The sequence below is a fragment of the Trichoderma reesei genome, assembly GCF_000167675.1.
Source record: "Trichoderma reesei QM6a unplaced genomic scaffold TRIREscaffold_1, whole genome shotgun sequence".
Taxonomy (NCBI): Eukaryota; Fungi; Ascomycota; class Sordariomycetes; order Hypocreales; family Hypocreaceae; genus Trichoderma; species Trichoderma reesei.
This window is the reverse complement of record NW_006711148.1, coordinates 3232004-3253974: the sequence shown is the minus strand read 5'-3', so window position 1 is coordinate 3253974 and position 21971 is coordinate 3232004. Positions and strand designations below refer to the sequence as shown.

Below are 21971 nucleotides of genomic sequence, written 5' to 3'. Positions count from 1 at the left end.
GTCACTCCAAGAAGGCCATTTAGAGGTTGAAAATCTCTTGATATTGGTCTATTATTATATACTAGTAGTATTATCACCATGTTCCATCAGTGTGCCGGCTGTTCCATTATGTTTCCTCGAACTCGAATAATAAGTATACCCAACGCCCAAGAAGAAGGAAAGAAAGAGGCAAAGAGCCACAGAAACAGCTCATATCCGCAAGCGCTTCTTCATGCCGCTTTTTACATCCGCAGTTGAACGATCTGTTTTCGCCAATTCGCAAGCATCGCTAGCGGTCCTTCTTTCTCTCTCTCTCCAAACATTCGTATCCATAACTTCATATTACGCTCCCGCCATCTGTTCTTGATTTCTTTATTCGTTCGTTCGTTCGTTCGTTCGTTCGTTCTCTTCATCTCACAGCTCCCTGACAGCCCCGGCAGCAGCCTTCCCCGTCCCCAGCGCACCGCCAAGGACGTCCCTCGCCGAAGCAGCAACGTCAATCGTCTCGCCGTTGATGTAGTACCACGCTCGGCCGGCGAGAATCGAAATGTGGTGTGGCAGGTAGAGGATGATGGCGATGGACGTCAAGCCAAAGAGCAAAAAGGCAATCGAATCTGTTACGAACATTCAAACTTTCTGTTAGCAAACATACATGCTTCGATGCTTCCGGGTTGGATTGTCGCAGCGGAATGTTTCGGAAATGGTCATTCGACACGGGATTCAGCGTTCCTCTCAAAAGGGGGCCCCAAGAAGCCGCGAGTGCAAATGACAAGACAAGATGAAAGAGAAGCGAGAATTGGGGGGGGGGGGGGGGGGGGGGGGGGGGGGGGGGGACCAGAGGAACGACATACAATACGCAAACTTCTCGATTGGAGAAAACAGATACGTGCCGAACGTCACGTCAATCTGCAGCATCTTCTTGTCCAGCATGTTCTTCAAACTCCGAGACGCCATTTTTTTGCAATCTTTGGTCTTCGTCCTCTGACAAGTGGTCTCGTTTCCTCTCTCTGAGTCCGGTGTATGTCGCAACAGCAAACTGCCAATGTGCGTCAAGTATAGCAATGATTGTCTCGCTTGTCGTTTGGGTATTAGAATCGCGAAAAGGAGCGTCTAGTCGAAGAGTGAGGCCACTGCGTTTAGTTCGGCTTTCGTGGGATGGAGGATGAAAAGGAAGAAAGCGGAAGGCCAATCGAATCGATCCAATTCAAGTCGCTACTACTAGGTATGTACCCAACTCTCAAGGTCCCCCTGGTTTGACCGTTACAGCGCTGTTTACAGCGGTCGCACAGCACACGCCACGCCACGCCAGCGCGCCAGAGTCACTATCGGTAGAGGCCGCTAGCGGTATCAAGCCTCGGCCAATCTTCAAGACCACTCGTTTGGCTCTACTAGGTACTCAGAAGCAATATAGATCATCTCGACAACCTCATCCAGTACAAACGACAACCCGAAGCACCTCACAGCGCACCATGCCCCGCCTCCCACACTCGCTCCTCACAACCTCCATATATCAAGCCATTGCATCATCCACCAGAAGCATACCCAAACTCTCCTTCTTTAGCACTCTTCCCCCCCTCCAGAAGAACCTCCCACCCCGTCCCAAACCCCCACCAGACTCCGAAATCGAAGAATCATACCTTAAAGGCAGCGGCCCCGGCGGCCAAAAGATTGTACGTACAAGATCAACTCCTCCAATCTCTCCCTTCTTTTGCAGCCCCAGAGCGAAAAAAAAACGGGATGCCTTTCTCCTTTCATCTGTTTCTAAACACCAAGTCGCAAACGACACCTCCTCGGTGCCCGCAGAATAAAACAAACTCCGCCGTCCAACTAAAGCACATCCCAACCGGCATCGTCGTCAAGTCCCAGGCCACCCGATCCCGCAGCCAGAACCGCAAGCTCGCCCGAGAGATCCTCGCTCAGCGCATCGACGAGCTCACAAACGGCGACCACAGCCGCTCCGCCATCGTCGGCGCCGTCAAGAAGAAGAGGGCCGACAGCGCGGCCAAGAAGAGCCGCCGAAAGTATAGGCTGCTAGAAGAGGAGAAGGCGGCGGCGGCAGCGGCCGGTGCAGAGGCGGGAGAAGCAAGGGAGCCAGAAGCCGAAGCATCGGCGGCCGAAGTCGAACCCCCCGCCGCACAGAATAAATCGAGAGCGGCCATCGAACAGAGTACTAGCGACACAAGACAAGGCGCGGGTAGCCATCCCAGCGATACGGCGGCTGGCGGCAACTATCTGTCCGGGCAAGGGTCCCGTGGATCCTCGTGACATACAAGTGTCGTACAGAACTTGATATAGGGCCAAAAAAAGATGAACGATACCTCGCCTTTCCGCGAGCATAGATGGAACTCTACGAAGTGATATGACGATACTCTATCATTCTACGATAGCTTGGGATAGTAGACATCATCACGATGCTCCATTCGACATGGTAAGACCGGAAAGCGAATAAATATTTGTATCAACCTAAGCTTCTAGCCCCTAAGACTCGCGTTGCGCATCCAGCCCAGCTGCCATACACGAGCCGTTGTATCCCCATCGGAGAAAAGCCAACGCCCACCCCCTTGACCCTGTCAAAAACTTTTCGTAAATATGAGACTCGATCGCAACACGTGCGAAGCCACGGAGGCACTGCATGATTCGCCGCCTCCATGAGCTTGGCAAGAGTGATTGGCGAAGGATGTAAGGTATTGTCTTTGACCTCGCGTAGCTGCTGAACAACCAGGTAGTTAGCTTCTCGTCTCGCTCTTCCAGTCGTTATCTTTGAATTCTCACCTTAGAAGCACTTGCGGTGGACGATGGAGGGACCGCTCTCGTCGTACTCCTGCTTGGAGATCCACATCTGCTGGAAGGTGGACAGGGAGGCCAGAATGGAACCACCGATCCAGACAGAGTACTTTCGCTCGGGAGGAGCAATGATCTTGACCTTCATGGTAGAAGGAGCAAGAGCAGTGATCTCCTTCTGCATACGGTCGGAGAGACCGGGGTACATGGTGGTACCACCAGACTGGATGGGGAAATGCAATTAGCATCACGGGTCGGAACAATCGGAACAAACAGTATTGGGGGGAAAAAAAACATACCATGACAATGTTGCCGTAGAGGTCCTTTCGGACGTCGACGTCGCACTTCATGATGGAGTTGAAAGTGGTGACGTGGATACCACCGCTCTCAAGACCCAGGACAGAAGGCTGGAAGAGAGCCTCAGGAGCACGGAATCGCTCGTTGCCAATGGTGATGACCTGGCCGTCGGGAAGCTCGTAGGACTTCTCCAAGCTGGAGCTCTGGGCGGCGGTCTGGATCTCCTGCTCGAAGTCGAGGGCGACGTAGCAGAGCTTCTCCTTGATGTCACGGACGATTTCTCGCTCGGCGGTGGTGGAGAAGGTGTAACCACGCTCAGCCAGGATCTTCATCAGGTAGTCGGTAAGATCACGACCAGCCATGTCAACACGAGCAATGGCGTGAGGAAGAGCGAAACCCTCGTAGATGGGGACAACGTGGGTGACACCGTCACCGGAGTCGAGCACGATACCGGTGGTACGACCGGAAGCGTACAGGGACAGAACGGCCTGGATGGAGACATAGAAGGCGGGAGCGTTGAATGTCTCGAAGACGATCTGGGTCATCTTCTCACGGTTGGACTTGGGGTTGATGGGGGCCTCGGTGAGCAGGACGGGGTGCTCCTCGGGGGCAACACGCAGCTCATTGTAGAAGGTGTGGTGCCAGATCTTCTCCATGTCGTCCCAGTTGGTGACGACACCGTGCTCAATGGGGTATCTCAGCGTCAGGATACCACGCTTGGACTGAGCCTCATCACCGACGTAGGAGTCCTTCTGACCCATACCGATCATGATACTATGGCGATTTGGTCAGATCCAGCCCTATCCAGAATGCGGCCGAAAGTGGCATGGCCGACTCGCGAGTCTCTGGAGTTCAGGAAACTTACCCATGGTGACGGGGTCTGCCGACAATGGAGGCTGATGGCGTTGTTAGCAAAGTCCCATCACTGAGAGCACAACGTGCGGTGGCGGCGCAAAAAACGCCCAAGACACCCAAAGCGTATAGCTATGGCGTGGTAAGGGGAGCAGAAGTGGGGTACTCACGGAAAACAGCTCGGGGAGCGTCATCACCGGCGAAACCGGCCTTGCACATACCAGAGCTGCACTGGTGTCAGCTATTGGGATTCAGGAAATATCAAGAGAGCGCGGCGTGATGCAGTTGAGGATGCAAATGTGTCCCTTTGATCCCCGCGTGGCGTGGCGGCACCGGGCGCTGCCTCCTTGCCCGCAGAGCCAAAGGTCGACAAAGGGGAGAGTATCATGTCGGTGAGACAATGGCGGGGGAGGCGGGAAACCTTACCCATTGTCGATAACGAGGGCAGCAACTTCTTCTGTAGAGCATCAAGAGCAAATGTCAGCCAGGTTCTTTCATCCGCCAAAGGCATCTTCGTGATGCCTCGTTCCAATGGCCTCGGCACCCAGGGGGGGCAGGACGCGGTGCTCTCGAGGCGGCGACAGGTGCACGTACCCTCCATTGTGACTGATTAATGTATGAAGCTGATGAAAGACTTGAAGAGGGCGAAGATAGACAGAGACGAAGCTCGCGCGATCCCAGGATCTCGAGGGTTTTGGCTGGAAAGGGAGATAAAAAAGAGGTTGAAGTGAGGAAATATTAAGGTGACACGCAGTCGAAAGCTGGCGATTGGGGGGTGGGTGCTGTTGAAGAAGTAGAAAGAGTGGAGGGGGAGGAAAGGAGGGAAGTAAGTAACTCCGCTGCCACGATGGGCACAGTTGTGGGCGGGACAATTGCCTGGTGGGGCAGCCTGCTGGTGTGTGGGAGGCGGCGAACCAGGGCGAGACCGCCTTGGGTGATTTGGGGGGGGGGTTTGCTTCGCTCGGGGTACTCCGGGCCCGGCTCGAGGTACCGCTGCCGCATGCCTGCCTGTGCGAGGAACCTTGTCTGGGCCTCGGAGTACCGGGCACGGCCGTGCAGCAGGGGATGGCAGCCGCTGCCTGCCGCTTTAAGTGATTGGCTCACGGTGGTGGCTGTGGCTGGGGCTACCTGCGCAAGCAACCCCCAGCTCGAGTACCGGTACTCGCAGAGCAGCCACGAGACGAGGCGCTGGCGAAGTAGCCTCTACACGTGCGAGTATTCCTCACGACTTCTCCATCTCGACCTCCTTTAGGTCTCCTTTTAGGTCTCCTTAGGTCGCTACAGTAAGGTATCAAGGAATCGGCCAGTGGGGAGGGGGAGGGGCTGCACCGCCAGATCAACGCCATCGTCACCAAGCCCCCAGCTGTGGTCGGGAGCTGCAACCTTCTCCATTGCCTGTACATAAGCCCATCCACCGCCAGTTTGGTGCTTATTGGAAGCGGAAGCAGCTTCTGGGCTGGAGAGGATAAAGGCCGCCTGATTGCTCGTGGCCAGCAGGACTGACGTTGTGTGCGCACTGATGACACTGAGTCGGGCTAGTCGAGGCAGCAAGATAAGATTCCTTTCTTACTCCTGTCTCCAGATCTCGCTGGGTTGCTTCGTACGCGTCCCAATGCGTAATACGCACGCCACCAAGGCTGAGGCTCGGAGGGCCAAGTTTTGATGCCTCGTTTCGAAGTCTACCAATGTACGGACTTGTGTGAGACAAGGTTACCTCAGGACGCATGTAACTGCCTGGCTGCCTTGGTATAATATTGCAGAGTATGACGGGCCAGGAATGAATGAGAATTGATGGCCTGAGAGGGGCACTTTTGTGAGGCTCTCCCGAGTTGACGGAACCCCCTTCTGCTGTGGTTGATGACAGCCGGAGAAAAGGGGGTCCAAAGATATGTGGCTGGTAGTCTACCTACGTGCTGCGTATGTATGTACATGTAGAGATACTGTGGACTTCTCCCCGTTACGCAGCTGATGATTGCCGGCCGTTGTGTTTGCTGCCAGGAGGCAACATATGAAATCTCCCTGTTGGTAGCATGCCGAGGGGCTCTATGATGCTCTCCGAGCCTCTCCTGAAGGCTCTCAATTTCACGCGTACCCCGTGCTCAACACATTATGGGGTACTGCTAACAGGGTGTCGTTGTGAGACAACACCAGCTTTGCTTCATCTTGCGTTAGGCAGAGAGATTATTTCAATATATCTCGATCTCTCCGTTCACGGGCATGAAGTTGCAACCTCGAGAGGCAGCAGCATTTGAACCTTGCTTTAGGCATCTCGCATTCTAAATGCCCCAGATTCGAACCGCTCGACTACGCAGCGTAATTGACCCAGACGTGCCGGCGCGCACAGTCGGTGCTCGTAAGCAGCAACCCGCCAGAGTAGGCTCTGGTGACGGTCCTTTAGCCCCCTTTTTCATCCATCAAATTTCCCCAGCCAAGCTCGATTTTTGGCCACGCCAACACGTCGCTGTGCAGGAAGCGGAGGAGGGGGGACACGACAACCTCAGGCCGCGCCCGACTCGGCTAGCGCCAGTGCCGCCCTAAGCGATCCGGCACCTTCTGGCGAGGACGACGAGCCTCGTATCTTCCTTCCGAGGGTCACGTGAGCAATATCTGTAGATAAGTCGTTGCTGTGTGGCTTGACGCCTTGTAGGGTACCCATCAGACAGCGACGGCCATGACTGCCGTTAGCTTCACGAAGGCATGCAACTGTCTGCTTAGATCGAGGGCTGGCTCAAGATCCAGAGCTGCATGGCGTGGAAGTCTGCATACGACTGGTTTGAATGAACATGGAGACAATGCTAGGCGAGAAAGGCTGAGGCGTCGCTGAGACTGTCTCGGCCGCTGCATTGCGTGGTTCACAATGTAAGCCGTAATATCTCGTGTTGATGCGTGTAATCAAGTGAAGATACGCAGTGATACATTCAGCCTGGCAATCCGTGAGATTACAACGTTTGGAGCGTAGACTCTCGCTTTCTATTCTTCTGCCTGCTGTGTGTAACAGGTTGATGGTCATACAAATAGAGCCCCCCTGATGTCAGCCGAAACAAGGGTTGGCACTACGTCACTTGTCAAATTCCATAGAATCGGCAGCGTTGAGGAGCTCATACTGTCACTCCATTCAGTGCGTAAAGCACACAAATGGAATCGATCATCCCATGACGTTTTCAGAAAATCTTGCGGTGATGAAACTGAGGAAGCTATCGTAGTTTCGTGACAGGAACAGCTCCAGTCTGATGTATCAGGATGGTTCGAGTAAGGAAAAGAGAATAAAGGAACAAAGAGCACAACAGGTACTTTTGAGCTGCGAGATGAACAAGTGGGGTAGCTTCTGGAGCCTCAGTAAGGTAGGGATAGAGGCCAGCTGTGTTATGGAGTATCGGCCTCACTTCTGGAATCCAAAAAAGAAGCCCCCGATGCTTGGAAGAACAATTTCAAGTCATTTCCCATGCTCAATCTCCGGAGATTCCCCTTGCAAAAGTTTAATTACCTGGTGAAGCTGATAAACAAGCTCTGGCTTTTGCCCTGGCCAGGCAAGCCAGGCTCCTTGTAAGGCTAAGGCTGCAAAAAGCAACTGGACCTTGCCGGCATCACTTCCCCGCTACTCCTCTTACGGCCTAGGGCCTTCTTGAAGTTTCCAGAAACTGCATCACCATAAGCAAAAAACCTGAGGATTATTGAAGAGCTTTATATCAAACAGAACAAAATAGAGACAGCAGCTGTCTGTCTGTCCGTTCATCTTCATCAACATCCTCACTACGAAGACTACTCACAAACACTCTCGCTTCAGTAAATCGCAAAGATCTACAATCAAATCACACAACCATCATGGGTGACAAACGACTCAACGACCTCCTGCGATGGAGCATCGAACACATGGAGGCCGACTCGCCTGTAAACCAGCCCTCCAACGGATCCCGGCCGCCACCCACGACCAACCTGACCCCGGAGATTATGGAGGCCCTCATGGGCGGCCCCTCCGACGCCGAGCTGATGAAGGCCGCCATGGAGATCATCAACGACCCCGAGGTCAGCCTGGAGAACAAGCTCATCGCCTTTGACAACTTCGAGCAGCTCATCGAGAACCTCGACAACGCCAACAACATTGCCAACCTCGACCTCTGGACCCCGCTGCTCGACCAGCTGCGCCACGAGGAGAGCGAGATGCGCAAGATGGCCGCCTGGTGCGTCGGCACGGCCGTCCAGAACAACGCCCGCACGCAGGAGCGCCTGCTGGCCATGGGCGGGCTGCCCTCGCTGGTCGAGATGGCGCTCAAGAAAGAAGAGCCCGAAGATGTCCGGCGCAAGGCGATTTATGCGCTGAGCTCAGCCGTCAGGAATTACCAGCCTTCCATGGATGCCTGCACGGATGAGCTGAACAAGCGGGGATTTGCTGCTGCGTCCAAAGTCGACGCTGCCGATATGGATGCTGTTGACACCGTTATCCACGGTCTCAGAGAAAACGTCAAGAATACCGCTCCTGCAACGTCATCATAGAGCATAACGATCTATACGACAGAATAGATGTGGAAAAGGGATATTGTGTGGAGTTTCGGCGTTTGGCAGGCTTGAATGATTTCAACGGATACGGTCTCGCCATGTAGACCATGTGGATTTATCATGCTATACCATACATAGTATCTTACAGTCATGGTCGTTCTTATTTTTACGATACGCAATACACATGTTGTACACTTTATTTTTCTTTTTCTTTTTTTAGTCTTCCTCCGGGGCCCCTCCCACAGGGTATGACACCAACGCCCTGTTCATCAGTGCGTGACCTTGCCGTAGAATGGGAATCCCAGTGCTTCCATGAGCAGCCTGCCTTGTCTATCCGATGTCGCAGAGGTGTGGATGAAGATGTCGCAACCAGGCATCAGCTTAGGAGGATACATCTATTGCCAAGGGGTTAGCGTACGCTCACAACGGTGCTATTTCGTCTGTACTATACTCACATCGTAGTTGAACTCAATCTCGGGAAAATAAGCCATCCAGGCGGGCTGCATGCCAAACGCAATGTTGCCGGCGCTGTCGCCGCTGGTGGCCTTGATGCCCGGCCAGTCCTTGATCTTGGGCAGGACCAACGTCACCAGCTTATCAACAAAGTCGTAAGCCGCACCGCCGCGCAAAGTCGTCTTGGCACCGGCCTTGGATCCCTTGCGGACACCCCAGTGGATGACGTTGTGCTTCACGGTCGTCACCTCGGGGAACTGGCCGCTGATGGCTTGGACGACGGCTCGGGCGACGTGGAGATACTCCTTGTTGTCGGCCGCGAGAGGAGCGTATGAGTTGATAGTGACGGCCTCAATCTCGGGGATGTTGTTCCAAGTAATGTCCCGCTCTATTATCCCAAGTCTCGAGGAGCCTCCGCCTCTGGGTCCTCTGCTAGGTCGGTTCTTGTGGTATGGTGAGGACCCGTCCCATTGGCGCAGCAGTCCCTTCTGTGATTCGGGTGGTGTAGTTCCGGGAGGGATGTGTTTGTATGTGAGGGTCATGAGGTCTGGCGCAATGGTGCTGTCGTACGTGTGCTTCAACCGGGGAAAGCTAAATGGCCCAGGAACGAAGTCGCGAGCCGTCGGGTCGGATGAGGGCGGCGCCTGGATAGGATGCAGAGGGCCTCGATTATACTTGGGAGGGTGGTATTGGTATCTGGGGTTCGTGTCAGCGATGCCTCTCGTCTCCGAGCCTCCAGCGGCAGCACATACCGGTTGCCAGGCAGCCTTCGCTCTTTATGGTCCCGGCTGCGCGCCTCCTCGAAAGCTTTGACAATGTTCTGGTCGGGCTGCGGCGCCGTGAACGCGGACGTCGATTCGATGTCGGCAATGCCATCGTCTTTTACAGTGGCATTGTGCGCCGGCCTGGTAGAGGCAAATCCTCTGGCGCATAGCGGAGCAGATTGTTGCGCTGAAAGCCTTTGCCTCAAGGCTCGTGCTAGGCGAGCACCTTCTCGGGAGACGGCCATCTTCGGGCTTGAGCAGAGGCCGCAATGCTTCGTCCAAGGTTGAAGTTTCTCTCTTTACTACCCACCCACCATCTGCTATCTCGAGGCAATGGGATTTTTCCAATCGCTAGCTGCCGGTGCACTAGCCACAGACTAGCCCGACAGAGGCTGCGCCACATGATGGCTGTCTGTAAGGCATCGGCATAGGTGTGGCGGTGCCATATATTGGTTCGTCAGCATCAAACTCTATGCCCATCACTCCCGCCTCATCGCCAGAAAATTGGTGATCCCTGCTATGCTGTTGTGTAAGCTAATACCGCCAAGGTCCGCATCGAAGTATGAAATCCAGTCCGTAATAGCATGCGCTCCGTATGAGCCCATGTGAGCAGCAAATTATCATCAATAGCTCCTGAAACTAGCCTCTTCAGCCGCCTACTGCGCAATAACATTTCCTGTTTTTGACGAAGAGATGGATTCAACATGTCACGCCATTACAGTTGAAAACTGCTGACATTCTGCGCCTGCTGGTCCAGGTGCTCCTTGGACATTTGGTTTGTGCATGATGATATTGATCTTCGGCACGATGTTGGACATTGTACGATCAGTCGTCCTTTGTGCAATTCAACCACTATTCCAAGGTCTACCCACCTGTGTCCTTGATTTCACCATTGTAGTCTGACACATGTCTCGATCTTTCGCTGAGTTGGGAACAACAGCTGGAAGTTTCTACGATGCAATAAGCCACTCAACGCCCAAGCTCACAAGGTTCCGGTGGGTGTGGCTCGTGACTGGAATAAAAATAACCTTACTCTCTACCAGCCAGACCTTTCAAGGCCTCTCCTTGGCTAGTGCTGGTAGGTACTTTGTCCTCCTGTGATGTCTCTTCGTACGCCATGACCTCTACTAGGTAGTACCCGCCGCTTCACTCACAGCTAGAATGACCACTGAGCCTTCTGGCGGGTAACATGACTTCTATGTGGACATGGCTGAACGGAACATAAGGCCGCGTAGTAGGTGCCTGTACTTTGCCCGTACTCGTGCTACCACTACACTTGCGTAGGCTCTTGGGAGGGACCCAAGTTGCCTGCCTTGCATTCGTGGGAGAATTACGTAGGCATCTGTAGGCGAGGCACAAGTCTCTCGGCAAAAGTCAGTTTTGACAAGGCACGAGAACACCGGATTGGCAAAGGGCCGCTTTGGCGCCGCACAGGCTCGCCGCCAAGTCATTTTTGGCGTTGATCAAGGCAGCCACATTGACGGCGTTCGGATGTTTTCTGCTTGCTCGTCGACATGGCGTCTGAGCACCGGATGATTGGCGGTATTGACGCATGACATTATGGAGAGACGGAAGAGATCAACTGCGGATCCGTTCAGCTGCGATCCAAGGAGTGATCCGTCGGTGATGACTGCACCTATGTAGTACCTACCTACAGATCATGCATCGTCGAGGGATCTGCCTTGCCTTAAAGGTACCTAGGTACTGTAGGTACTGGACAGTATAAATCTCGCAGTATTACCACCGCGAGGGACCGCGGGCTGCTGCAGGGTGCCACCTCAGTGCAGTATCGCACCGCTGTAGCGCCGTTGGAGGTCCCCTACAGCCCACTACCAGCGTCCCTGGCTCGCCTGGGGTCCACCCAGTGTCCCGCCCCCGCCACTGTAACATCAGCCAACGCGAACCACTAACTTTCAATTTAGCACTCGCTTCCGCCAGGCCTTATCTGAGGCTGATGTGCACCTGCAACTACACCCGCCTCGAGAACCTTACCTTAACCTTACAAGCACCAGCCTGAAGTACGTCAATGTAACTGCGCAACGCAACCACCTTTGTCCTCCCCTCTCCCGTCTGGGAAGATCCGTCCGCTTCTCGAAAAGCCTCTCAACCTTAAGATTGTTCCATTCGCTGAAGCCGTCCCATTAGCCCTACACCCCTGCGACCCAGCATCTCGCCAGGAGCTGGACGAAACGGCGCGAACCCGACCGATCAGTCGATACCCTCGAAGCAGCTGTCGCGCCCAACACAGAAAGAAGGCGGAGGGTTACTTTTCAGGGCAGGAAGCCATTCGCAGCTCGAAGAAACATCGTCACCACACGGCCAACCCCGCAAGCGCCTCGCCGAGACTTGTCTCGCCCTATAATGGGGGCGTACCACCCGCCTCATCTCTCTCTCGGCGCCGCGAGAGTTTGATTCCCACCACTCTAGACTCCTTCTCGTCATCGGGCTGAATCTCCTGGAAAAGCGGACAGCCATGAAGGAATTCCCCAGGAAGTTCCTTAGCCTACGGGATAAGAGCGGCGAGCACCACCGTAGCAAGTCTGCTCCTCCCGCAAACAAGGTAATTCTACTCCTACCAACCCATCTATCTACTCATGCCCCCAATGCGCACAAGGCCTCCCATACAGACCCCTTCGTTGTTGAGCAATGTCCATCATCGAGCTTGCAATCGATTACTTGAAAACGCCCAAACCACCCAAACCTCCTGCTCCCAAGGCCGACACTCCTTGGTTTCACAATGTTAAACATCAATGGCAGGCCCGTCCCCTCTCAGCTGAGGCGTTCCGCGCCATCTTCAAACCCGATCATGCGAGACAGACTCACCTGAACGAGCTGGAAGCTGCGAGAGAAGCCTCCAAGGTAGGTTGGCGCCATCATCCCCGCCGCCTCGGCAAACAGTCGCTTTCAAGGGCTTCAAACAGAATGTTGACAATCGGCAGGTGGAGGACATTCAACGGAGCCTGGATCGGTTGGGCATTACGGACGTCACTGTCGAACATATTCGAGATATCTTGGCGACCAAATTCGCAAATGGAGACCCAGAGCGCACTGTCCAATTCATCGACATCGAGCAGAAGGCTTCCTCTGGTGTCATTATCCCCTATGATCCGAGCGTCCATATGGTTGGTGCCGAAAACCGCAGCGCCGTCACCTGTTACATCGATGCCCTTCTCTTTGCCATGTTCTCCAAGCTAGATGCTTTCGAGTGTATGCTCAAGAATGACTTCCCCGTAGACGATCCCAGGAATAAGCTGGTCACACTACTGCGCATCTGGGTCAACATGCTACGATCGGGCAAGCTGATACACACAGATCTGGTAAGTGGGATGGTACAGGGTCTCAAGAGTCGCAATGCATACTAACATGTCTGCCTAGACAAAGGTCATTCAAGATACAATGGCCGAATGTGGCTGGTCCGATGCTCGTCTTTTGGAACAGCAAGATACCTCGGAAGCCTTTGCTTTCCTCACCGAAAAGTTAGAATTGCCTCTGCTCTCACTACAAGTCGACCTGTACCACCAAGGCAAACAAGATAAAGACGACCACAAAATTGTTTACGAACGACTGTTGAATTTGGCCGTGCCCTCGGATCCTGACGGCAACGGCGTGAAGCTGGAAGACTGTCTAGAGGAGTATTTCAATACCCAAGTCGACGTGCTTAGAGACAGCGAGGAGGCAAAGAAGGCAGACCCAGACGCCACCAACCCAAGCTTGTCACCTAAATTATTGATCCCGGTCCAGATCCAGCTGGTGAGAGATGGGGAAACAAGCTCTACCCCTGCAGCCGTGACTTCATCTCCGCTCGAGATGTCGCCGGCGAAGCCCGTGGCAAATACCTTGGTGGAGAAAGACGAGGATCAGGATCGAGAAGAAGAGGCCGAGGTTGGTGAACAGGCGACGGGTGACGAAGAGGCGTTTCCGGCATTGGCTGTAGAAGAAAAGGCCAAGGCAGCAAAGAGCAAGAAGGAATATTTTGACGAAGGAGCCGCGGAGCAAGCCCATGACGTGAGTGCTCCGGCATCACAGCAGGTCAACGGGACGAGTCAAAGCAGCCCCCTCGGAGACGTTTCGCAATCCAACGCATCAGGCGATCAGTCAACAGCCTCTTCCTCCAACCCGCTCAGGAACAGGTCAGCCAGTGTCATCCAGCGAGTACTGCTTGACGATCAGGGCCGCCCGACCAGTTCTGAGAACATTGCACTGCGAAAAAGGACCAGTCTAAAGGGATCTACTGTCGTCAGGGCAGTGACTATACCCGCATGGCAGTTCTTCCGCCTGATCCGTACGTACCAAACAATCTAGTCGCTTTCTCTTTGCTAACATCGTACACAGCCTGGCACGCAGTCAAGAGCACCGAGCCGCAGAGTAACGTCGAGGTTGCAATGAACTTCGACCAGCGCCCCGTCGTAGGCATTTGTCTAAAGCGATATGCCATGACCGAGTCTGGCCGACCCCAGCGTCACAACACGTACATTGACATTCCGGAGAGCATGCGACTCCCTCATTTCATGCTTGCCGACGGGCCGCACATAGAGGAGGAGACAAACGGGCTAGCGACAGAGTACAAGCTTGTTCTGCAATCCGTCATCTGCCACAGAGGCGATTCTCTGCAAAGCGGTCACTACATTGCCTTTGCCAGGGTTGCCCCGAAGCTTCTGACGGATAACAGAAAGCATGCCATCGACCCGCCTCCAGATTACGAGGAAGCGCAATGGGTCAAGTTTGACGACCTCGAGATCGGCAATCGGGTCACGTTCGTCGAGGATATAAAGGAGTCCCTTAAGGTCGAGATGCCGTACCTACTGTTCTATCAGATCGTTCCCATGGTCGATCCTCCAGGTCCTTCTACAGACAGCACGGCGGGCGGTCCGCCGTCCTATGACGAGTCAAGAAGTAGCCTCGAGAGGATGCGCTCCGCACTTACCGATGACACGCCTACGAGCTCTACCCAAGGGCTGGTAACGCGCCCTGATCATGAAGCCACGGCTTCTACCCCGGCTCTTGCAACTCATTATGAACACAAGGCCTCGGCCTCTACTCAAGCGCTGGTGACACACCACGAACACCCACCGTCAGCTTCAACTGGTCGTCTTGGCCAAAGTAAGCCGCCTAGCATCCGATTGTCCGCAGAAGTCGAGCGCCCGTCCCGCAAGTGGCTGGAGGGTATCAGCATGAACTTCGGAGGCTCATCATACGGAGAGACGGCCATGTCGCGACGCCAGAGCTACGCCCTGACCGACTCCGCTGCTCAATCGCCGGCTATAACTCCTGACACCCAGTCGCCTGCCATGGCACCGGTCGATGAGCCACCATCCTCGCGACTCTCGCGTGCGGCATCGCGCTTCAACTTGGGGAAACAGAGTCGCCCGGCTAGTCAATCGGGCGAGGGTCGTATGAGTCTCAACTTGAGTCGCTTTGGCGGACTGATCAAGACGAGCAAAGAGCCGCTGCCGGAACCACCAGCTCTCAATATTTCATCGGCGAACTCAGCGGGACAGCGCAGCCCACAGCCCGGATCCCCTACGTCGCTCGAAAAGCAGCTACCACCCTCAGGCAACGAGACACATGACAGATCGGACAAGCCGGAAAAGCACGAAAAGACCGACAAGGTCGACAAAAGTGAAAAGCACAAGCACAAAAGGAAAAAGTCCAAGGAGAAGAACGAAAAGCAGAAGTCGGGGGATCAACCGGAGCGGGAGTGCGTGGTAATGTGATGCGGTCTTCAAGGTTGCAAAGGCATGGACTGTTTACAACCATGAGTTCGAAACGTACAACGGGATCGCAAGTGCCTTCCCCTGATTTGGATACATGCATTTACAGAAGCCGGCATCTATAATACTGCTTGCTGGAGGCGTCGTCAAGTGGGCAAAGGATCAGAGAGAGCGCATAATGTGGCGAGAGAGATACCACAGCATTGTTCAAGTTTGAAGTCTTCAAGTCGTCGTTGCTGGGGCAAGATCAACCAGAGGAAGAAAAAGAGACAGAAAGACAACATGGCAAGTCAGAGTCTGTATACATAGAGAGATACCACGGCGTTCATGGGGCGGGAAGCTTTGCTGCTGAGCGAATAATGCAGTGTGGCTTCAAAGCGGGTGGGTTGCAATCAGTCAGTTCCTGATAATACAAATTCAAAGTAATGGCTCGTTTTTTTTGGCATGCGAATGCACTCTTCTTCTTCAATCATCAATATGCGTGTTAGGGGATTTTTTTTTCGTGAAAAGACACCGTAGAAGCTTTCGTTAAAAATCACATTACCATTCAAGCTTTCGTTATTTCTCTATCTCTCTTGTACAAGCCCGGGTTGTTGAAAAGAAACCTCAAGTAGCAAAGACATTGCTATACTTTGAACTCCAGTCCTTTTCCATCCCTTTCCTCTCCCTCCCTTTTTTTGTTTGCGTTTTTTTGTTTTCGGTTTCCATTCGGCGGCACAACCACCCTTCCCTCTCCAATCCAAAATTTGACGAAAGGGCCACCAGGCCACAGGATGCATCCCCATCGCGCGATTCTCCGGACAAATATTTTAATATACACAAGGAGAGTGGAAATGCATATGCGAAGAATGCAAAAGTTGCATTCAGGACACAAGAGTATTTCCATTCCCTCCAAAGACTTGAGAGAGAGAGCCACCGGTCGTTTGCCCCTTTATCCCCCGTCTGGGATAATCCCCTAGGGCTTCACAGTCCATTGAAAAGGGAAGGGAACTTGTCCATAAATCCTTTTCTTTGATCTTTTTCATTTTTTTTATTCTTTCATTGCTTCCGATTCTCCCACATACGGAGAAATCAGGAAACGATATCGTCATCAGGTAAGAGCGGTGTTCTTTTTCCTCGTGCTAATCAGACAAGTCGTGTTTGAGACGGCGAGATAATTCAACCCGCCCTATAGTGGCCAGCGGTCCTACTACATTAGTTGTACTTCAACCAAGTCGTCGTTGGGGAATCTGCGCTGCGGTGGGCTTCTCCAGTCGTTGTGTGTTTAGAAGGGGATGTTGGGGGGAGTCTGGCTGCCGAGAGCTTCCTGCTGATCCTGAAGCTCCTCGGGAGCAGCCTCAATGGAGACACCGAGGCCGAGCTTGGCTTGTTGCTAATCACAAGATGTAAGCCTCTTTTCGAGTTGATATCTGCAGCGTCAGGATTCACATACCGTAAAGTGGTCGATATCGGCAGCAAAGGTCATCATGACGGGAGGGGCCACGCGCTTCTCCAGGAGGCAGCTCAGCTTGCCCTTGGAGTCGACCTGGGCTCGGAAAGTAGACATGCGGAAATCGTACTTGGCGCCAATGGTGGTGACGCCCTCCTTCTGCAGACCACCGCCCATCAGGCCGCCGGGAGAGGGAACAAGACCGAGGCTCAGATCAACACCAGCCTGGACCTTGTCGGACAGCTTGCGCCAGTACGAGGCATTGACAGTGCCCATAGCGGCCTGCAATTGAGCGGTGGCGACCCAGTCGGATGTCTTGTAGCGAGCACAGTAGGAGACGGCACATTCGGGACCCTGGGTCAGAGCAGGGCGCTGCCAGAGGGTTTCCAGACCGAGAGCGAGCTTGGGAGTGATGGACTGCAGGTAGCTTCCGATGTAGATGCCGGTCACGCCGCCTTCGAGGAAAGAGGGGTTGAGCATCTTGAGAGACGCACTGAAGTCATCGCCGGTATACTCGTGCTCGAACTGGGCCATGTCTTGGCCGCCGGGGGAGATGGAGAGCTGGGACTTGGAGACGAGCTTGTCGGTCCATCGGTAGTTGAAGCGTCCGGAGAGGGAGCCTTCATTGTCGACGTTGCCTTGGCAGAAGACCTAGTGTCGCGCTCGCGGTTAGGATACCATCCCCGATTTTGCCGTGGCTTGCCGCTGGCTGCGAGTGCAAATGCAATGCTATGCGCTGGGGCTGCTTACCTTGCCGGTGCCGTACATGGCGGCAAAGGTGTACGGGTTGATGCGTTCGCCCATTGCAAACTGGTGGGAGACCTGGAACAGCGGCGCCATGCTGAAGATCTTTGTGAGGTCGGCGCGGATGCCAGTGAACATGTAGTTGTTGAGGAAGACATCGCGCTGGACTTCCTTGGACAGGTTCTCTATTGTGCCGGGGTTGGACAGGCCCAGCTTTGCCCTCCGCTCGGAGAAGTAGTTGACGGCATCTCCTATTGTCGCGGCGACGGGGTTGGAGAAGAGCAGAGACCGCAATGTGTCGACGGGAGTGGCCATGATGCCGGTGTGTTGTGTGTGGCGGCTCTTAGAGCCGAGCCGACGAGGAGTAAGAGACTGGACGTTTGGTGCAGGAGGAGAAGGGATCCGGGAGGTCGATTCGCAAGTCGCAAGGCTGCGGTCAAAGGGGATCGCAGTCTATGATCGCTGTTCAGCCTCAGGCAAGCCTCGGTCGCAAGAGTGTTGGCGCTGCCGCAGTGGTCGAGAGCTCCGAAGGCGGCTGAGATGGGATGGAGAGGCGTTGAGAATAATTTTCAGAGACGACCCAGTTTGCCAGTCGGTAGCCTGCGGGAGCTGCACGAGCCACAGTTTGTGACGCCGCCTGGCTTGGCTTGGTCTCTTGCAGGCCCTTTTTTTTTCTCTTGCGGGAGCGGATGATGCAATAATCCGGCCCGGTGGCTGTGGAGCACGTGGCTTGCTCGTCTTGAGGTACTTTCGCAGTACCTGTGTGAGCATCCTCCTAGCCCCCCTTTGAGGTTGGGATTGGCGTGATGGCAGGTGTGGAAATGATCTCTCTAGAAACTGCTATATAATTGCGCATCTTGGTTTGATATTTAGCATAAGCAATGCCGCGTCAATGGCCATGCTATCAAGAGGCAGTCATGATGAAAGAAGTACCTCACCTATAGGTACCTTCGCAAGCGAATGGCGGGGCAATCGGGAATCTGGTTATGTCATCCGCCGAGTGACGTACGTTACCGCGGCCCTCCAAAGTCCTTGCAGGTACCTCCGTAAGTGCCCGTAGCGCCCCCCTTGCATGCATTGAAGCGGCCTCTTCATTTTGCATCCGTCAAGCCAGCATTACCTACCTAGTATTACCTGTTAAGACTCCGTACCCTACAACCGAACATATCCGTCCCTGCGGCTCGCTCAAGCACAGCAACGCCGCTGCAACCCTCTTCCGCGGCATCTGGGCGGCTTCATCGATATCGCGATCCTGCATTCTTACAGATACGGCCTGGACCTATCGTCCTACCTAGGGCTCAGGCTATCTTTCTCAGCGGCCGAGCATCTCTTTGTCTGTCTGAGGATCCCTGCTGTGTCATCATTCAGCGGAAGCGGGGCGCGAGGCTGAAATCAGTCGGAAAGCATCTCGCACATCACACCGCATAAACAGTCTGAGATTTCTCTCAGCTTTTGATCAATATTCGTCATTTCAGGAAATTCAGCCCTGCTCAAGGCTAATCATACTCGACCCTCATACACGCGGATCTTCCAGGACTATAGACATATTGGCCTGCCAGAATATCTGAAGCTACAGATACCAGTCTCGAAAGAGCCTACGCAGGCTCCGAGCATCTTACCCGACTACTGGCCTCACCTTGAGAAGTTAATACGAAGAGGCGAAATGGATACCTTATTGTGAGTGAGACGTCTCATACGTTCTGCTTAGCATGTGCAAGAAGAGCCGAACCTGCGACATCACCATCGTGAAAGCCCTTCAAGCATCTCACGCCTCCTAGCCCACTCACTTCTCCTATTCAACCCCTGCCCCCCTGACCCATCCAGCCTTGACCACATCGTGCTTGTCCGCTACATGCGACCTTGGAAGCCCGTTGTCCGCCTGTCCGCTCCCATCTTGCGCACAATTTTATCTCAACGCAAAATGGAAAGCAAACTGACCGACTCGCAATCTAGAACGGCTGAGATTGCGGCAAACGCTCCCCGGTACCGCCGGAGGAGCTCAACCTTCATCGACAGCATCCACGATGTGTCGGAAGATCACGACATGGCGCCGGCCCAGCTCTACAGTACCATGTCTGGGCGGCTGTTTCACTCTGGCCGCATCGCCATTGTCATGGTTGGGCCACCGGCTCGAGGCAAGACGTAAGTAATCAAAGTATTCTGGATTTTCTTGTAACTTGTCCGGAGTCTGACAATTGCCAGGCATATCTGTGTATCCATGGCACGCTATCTTCAGTGGCTCGGTGTCAAGACTCGGATTTTCCACTTGGGAGACTACCGGCGGGCAACCATTGGTCCTGAAGGCACCCTCCCCGACGACTACTTCTTCCCGGATGCATCCCCTTCATCTGTCATCCTTCGCCAGAAGATACTCAAGAAATGCCGTGAAGACATCTACGCCTGGCTGAACCACGAAAACGGCCAAGTCGCCATCTATGACGCGGTAAACCCGACGGCGAGTGGAAGACGATCTCTTGCCAAGGAATTTGGAAAGCACGACGTCCAGGTAAGGGCCCATAGCTGCTTGAGATTCTCCTTCCAACTCTCCTCCCCTTTGTGCCTTTCGAAACTGACCGTTCTACAGACCTTATTCATCGAATCGTATGTGGATAATGAGCAAATCTTGCATGACAATGCCATCAATGTCAAAATTTCCTCGCCCGATGTAAGTTCTCGAAGCGCTCAAAACGCTCCTGCATCATCCTGATTGTGACTATAGTTTGCCGGAATGGATCGCGAGACAGCAGCGAAAATGTACTTGAAAAGGATAGAGATGAGAATCCCTGTCTTTGAGACCATGGACGAACCGGAACTCAACTACATCAAGATGATCAACGCCGGCCAAAAGTTTTTTTACAACAATCTCAGCTTCAACTACCTCTCTCACCGAATTGTCTTCTATCTCACAAACCTCCACATCAAGTCCCGGACCACTTTCTTTGCCCGTGCGGGCACAACAGCGGAGGAAGACTCGTATAAAGCAGATGCCGAACTCTCGGAGGAGGGCAGACATTACGCCAAAATGATGTCCGAGACGCTGCTCAAACATCGCGAACAAGAGAGGCTGGAGCAAATTGCCAAGGGCAAGCCCGATGAACCCCTGCGACCGCTTTCCATTTGGACCTCCACTCGACTTCGCACGATTCAAACAGCCGACTACCTCAAAGAAAAGGGCTACAAGGTTCGACAGCGCTCTCAAATGAGCCAGATCAACCCCGGCGTCTGCGAGAAGATGTCAGAGCGAGTAATCAGGCAGATATACCCTGAAGAGGTTGAAAAGCATGCACTCGATCCCTATCACCATCGATATCCCCGTGCTGAGGTAAGTGACATATACGCCGAGTCGCTTTCGTTGCAATGACTGATGGCTAACTCGACCTTCTACTGTGCAGTCCTATCACGACCTTGCTGTCCGACTCGAGCCCATTATCTTGGAATTGGAGCGAGAACAGAGTGACTTGCTGATCATCGCCCACGAGTCTGTTCTTCGCGTGCTGTTCGCCTACCTGATGCACTGCTCCACCATGGATATCCCTAGTCTCAAGTTCCCCCGTGATGAGATTATCGAAATCATTCCGGCGGCCTACCAAAACGAAGCCAGGCGTATCCGCATCCCCGGTTTGGACCCTAAGATGCTGTCTGCTTCTCCCGACGACATTAGGGTGCCAGGAAGCCGACCCATGAGCAGGCCCGAGAGCGGCCAGATGAGCCCAATTCCTGGCGGCATAGGTAGCCCGGCTGAGCCGCTGGAGAGGTCGACGGAGAGGGTGATCAATACTTCCAAGGACCTGGTCGCGGACAAAATTCACGATGAGATTTGAACAGGACGATGGACAACGAAGTCGCAGCGCTGACAACCTGGTTGCTTGCTGATGAGTGGAAGGGATTGGCGGAGGCTGAAGCTGTGGCAGGATTCTTTCATTGTTCGCCATCTGGGTCGCGCACAACAGTAACATGATGCTTCTGGTAAACAATTGGGCGGCCATGTCAGATACGTGACGGGAATAGATGCAGCCGAGACTGCAAGCAAGGCATGCCCAATGGAAGCTCCCCGAACGGGCCGACCCTCCCGCTCCTTTGGGTAGACATCATTTGAGATGTCTCTGTTTGCCCCAAGCAAATGAGCCAAGAGCCTACCATTGCTGTGGGAAAGGGGGGAACTTTTTCGGCTGCCGCTGCCACATGACTTGGATGACTGAGAGATATGGGAGCCACTCTCACTGAATGCTGCCCGAAACTTTCAAAACTTCTCCAAGATGGAGTCGACTTAACGAAGCCAGGCATATGAAAGGGTTGGGCGCCTATATAGGCATGTTTTTGGTTCGTTTTCGGTCAAGTGAAGTCGTGTGTTGGCATGAGGATTCTTGGGAGGATATCGTCCATTGCTGCTAGTTCAAGAATGCTAAGCAAGTGTGAGCTCGACGGGATGGTTGGTATTGACAGATATTCATCACCTTCCAGTTCCCT

General features: G+C 53.8%; 8 protein-coding genes across 8 annotated transcripts; 4 read left to right on the top strand and 4 right to left on the bottom strand.

Annotated features, from left to right (window-relative positions):
* Positions 1-468: 468 nt before the first annotated feature.
* TRIREDRAFT_43191 (uncharacterized protein) lies at positions 469-921 on the bottom strand (the record flags this gene model as incomplete). The annotated part of the gene is made up of 2 exons (XM_006960990.1): positions 469-593; positions 831-921. Coding segments are annotated over 2 exons (216 nt in total), but the record flags the coding sequence as incomplete, so codon positions are not given.
* Positions 922-1448: 527 nt separating this feature from the next.
* Positions 1449-2244, top strand: TRIREDRAFT_124322 (uncharacterized protein; the record flags this gene model as incomplete). The annotated part of the gene is made up of 2 exons (XM_006961829.1): positions 1449-1649; positions 1783-2244. The coding sequence occupies 2 exons, from the start codon at positions 1449-1451 to the stop codon at positions 2242-2244; spliced, it is 663 nt and encodes a 220-aa protein (XP_006961891.1).
* Positions 2245-2409: 165 nt separating this feature from the next.
* Positions 2410-4675, bottom strand: TRIREDRAFT_44504 (uncharacterized protein). Its single transcript, XM_006961042.1, has 7 exons — positions 4504-4675; positions 4336-4366; positions 4080-4135; positions 3923-3953; positions 3060-3831; positions 2752-2983; positions 2410-2689 (listed from the first exon to the last, which is right to left on the bottom strand). Exons 1-6 carry the CDS (start codon positions 4508-4510, stop codon positions 2753-2755), a joined length of 1128 nt encoding a protein of 375 aa, XP_006961104.1. The 5' UTR covers positions 4511-4675; the 3' UTR covers positions 2410-2689; position 2752.
* Positions 4676-7686: 3011 nt separating this feature from the next.
* Positions 7687-8492, top strand: TRIREDRAFT_119924 (uncharacterized protein). The gene has a single exon (XM_006961828.1). The coding sequence runs from the start codon at positions 7732-7734 to the stop codon at positions 8398-8400; it is 669 nt and encodes a 222-aa protein (XP_006961890.1). The 5' UTR covers positions 7687-7731; the 3' UTR covers positions 8401-8492.
* A 180-nt stretch (positions 8493-8672) lies between these two features.
* On the bottom strand, positions 8673-9865 carry TRIREDRAFT_74409 (uncharacterized protein; the record flags this gene model as incomplete). The annotated part of the gene is made up of 3 exons (XM_006961380.1): positions 8673-8798; positions 8859-9552; positions 9609-9865. 3 exons carry the CDS (start codon positions 9863-9865, stop codon positions 8673-8675), a joined length of 1077 nt encoding a protein of 358 aa, XP_006961442.1.
* Positions 9866-12093: 2228 nt separating this feature from the next.
* Positions 12094-15334, top strand: TRIREDRAFT_74406 (uncharacterized protein; the record flags this gene model as incomplete). The annotated part of the gene is made up of 7 exons (XM_006961827.1): positions 12094-12180; positions 12378-12479; positions 12560-12937; positions 12996-13506; positions 13708-13902; positions 13953-14513; positions 14601-15334. The coding sequence occupies 7 exons, from the start codon at positions 12094-12096 to the stop codon at positions 15332-15334; spliced, it is 2568 nt and encodes an 855-aa protein (XP_006961889.1).
* A 1069-nt stretch (positions 15335-16403) lies between these two features.
* TRIREDRAFT_44492 (uncharacterized protein) lies at positions 16404-17989 on the bottom strand. The gene is made up of 3 exons (XM_006961041.1): positions 17511-17989; positions 16764-17411; positions 16404-16703 (listed from the first exon to the last, which is right to left on the bottom strand). The coding sequence occupies exons 1-3, from the start codon at positions 17817-17819 to the stop codon at positions 16596-16598; spliced, it is 1065 nt and encodes a 354-aa protein (XP_006961103.1). The 5' UTR covers positions 17820-17989; the 3' UTR covers positions 16404-16595.
* Positions 17990-19167: 1178 nt separating this feature from the next.
* On the top strand, positions 19168-21325 carry TRIREDRAFT_2125 (uncharacterized protein; the record flags this gene model as incomplete). The annotated part of the gene is made up of 6 exons (XM_006960896.1): positions 19168-19181; positions 19458-19646; positions 19707-20010; positions 20089-20169; positions 20224-20826; positions 21050-21325. 6 exons carry the CDS (start codon positions 19168-19170, stop codon positions 21323-21325), a joined length of 1467 nt encoding a protein of 488 aa, XP_006960958.1.
* Positions 21326-21971: the final 646 nt, after the last annotated feature.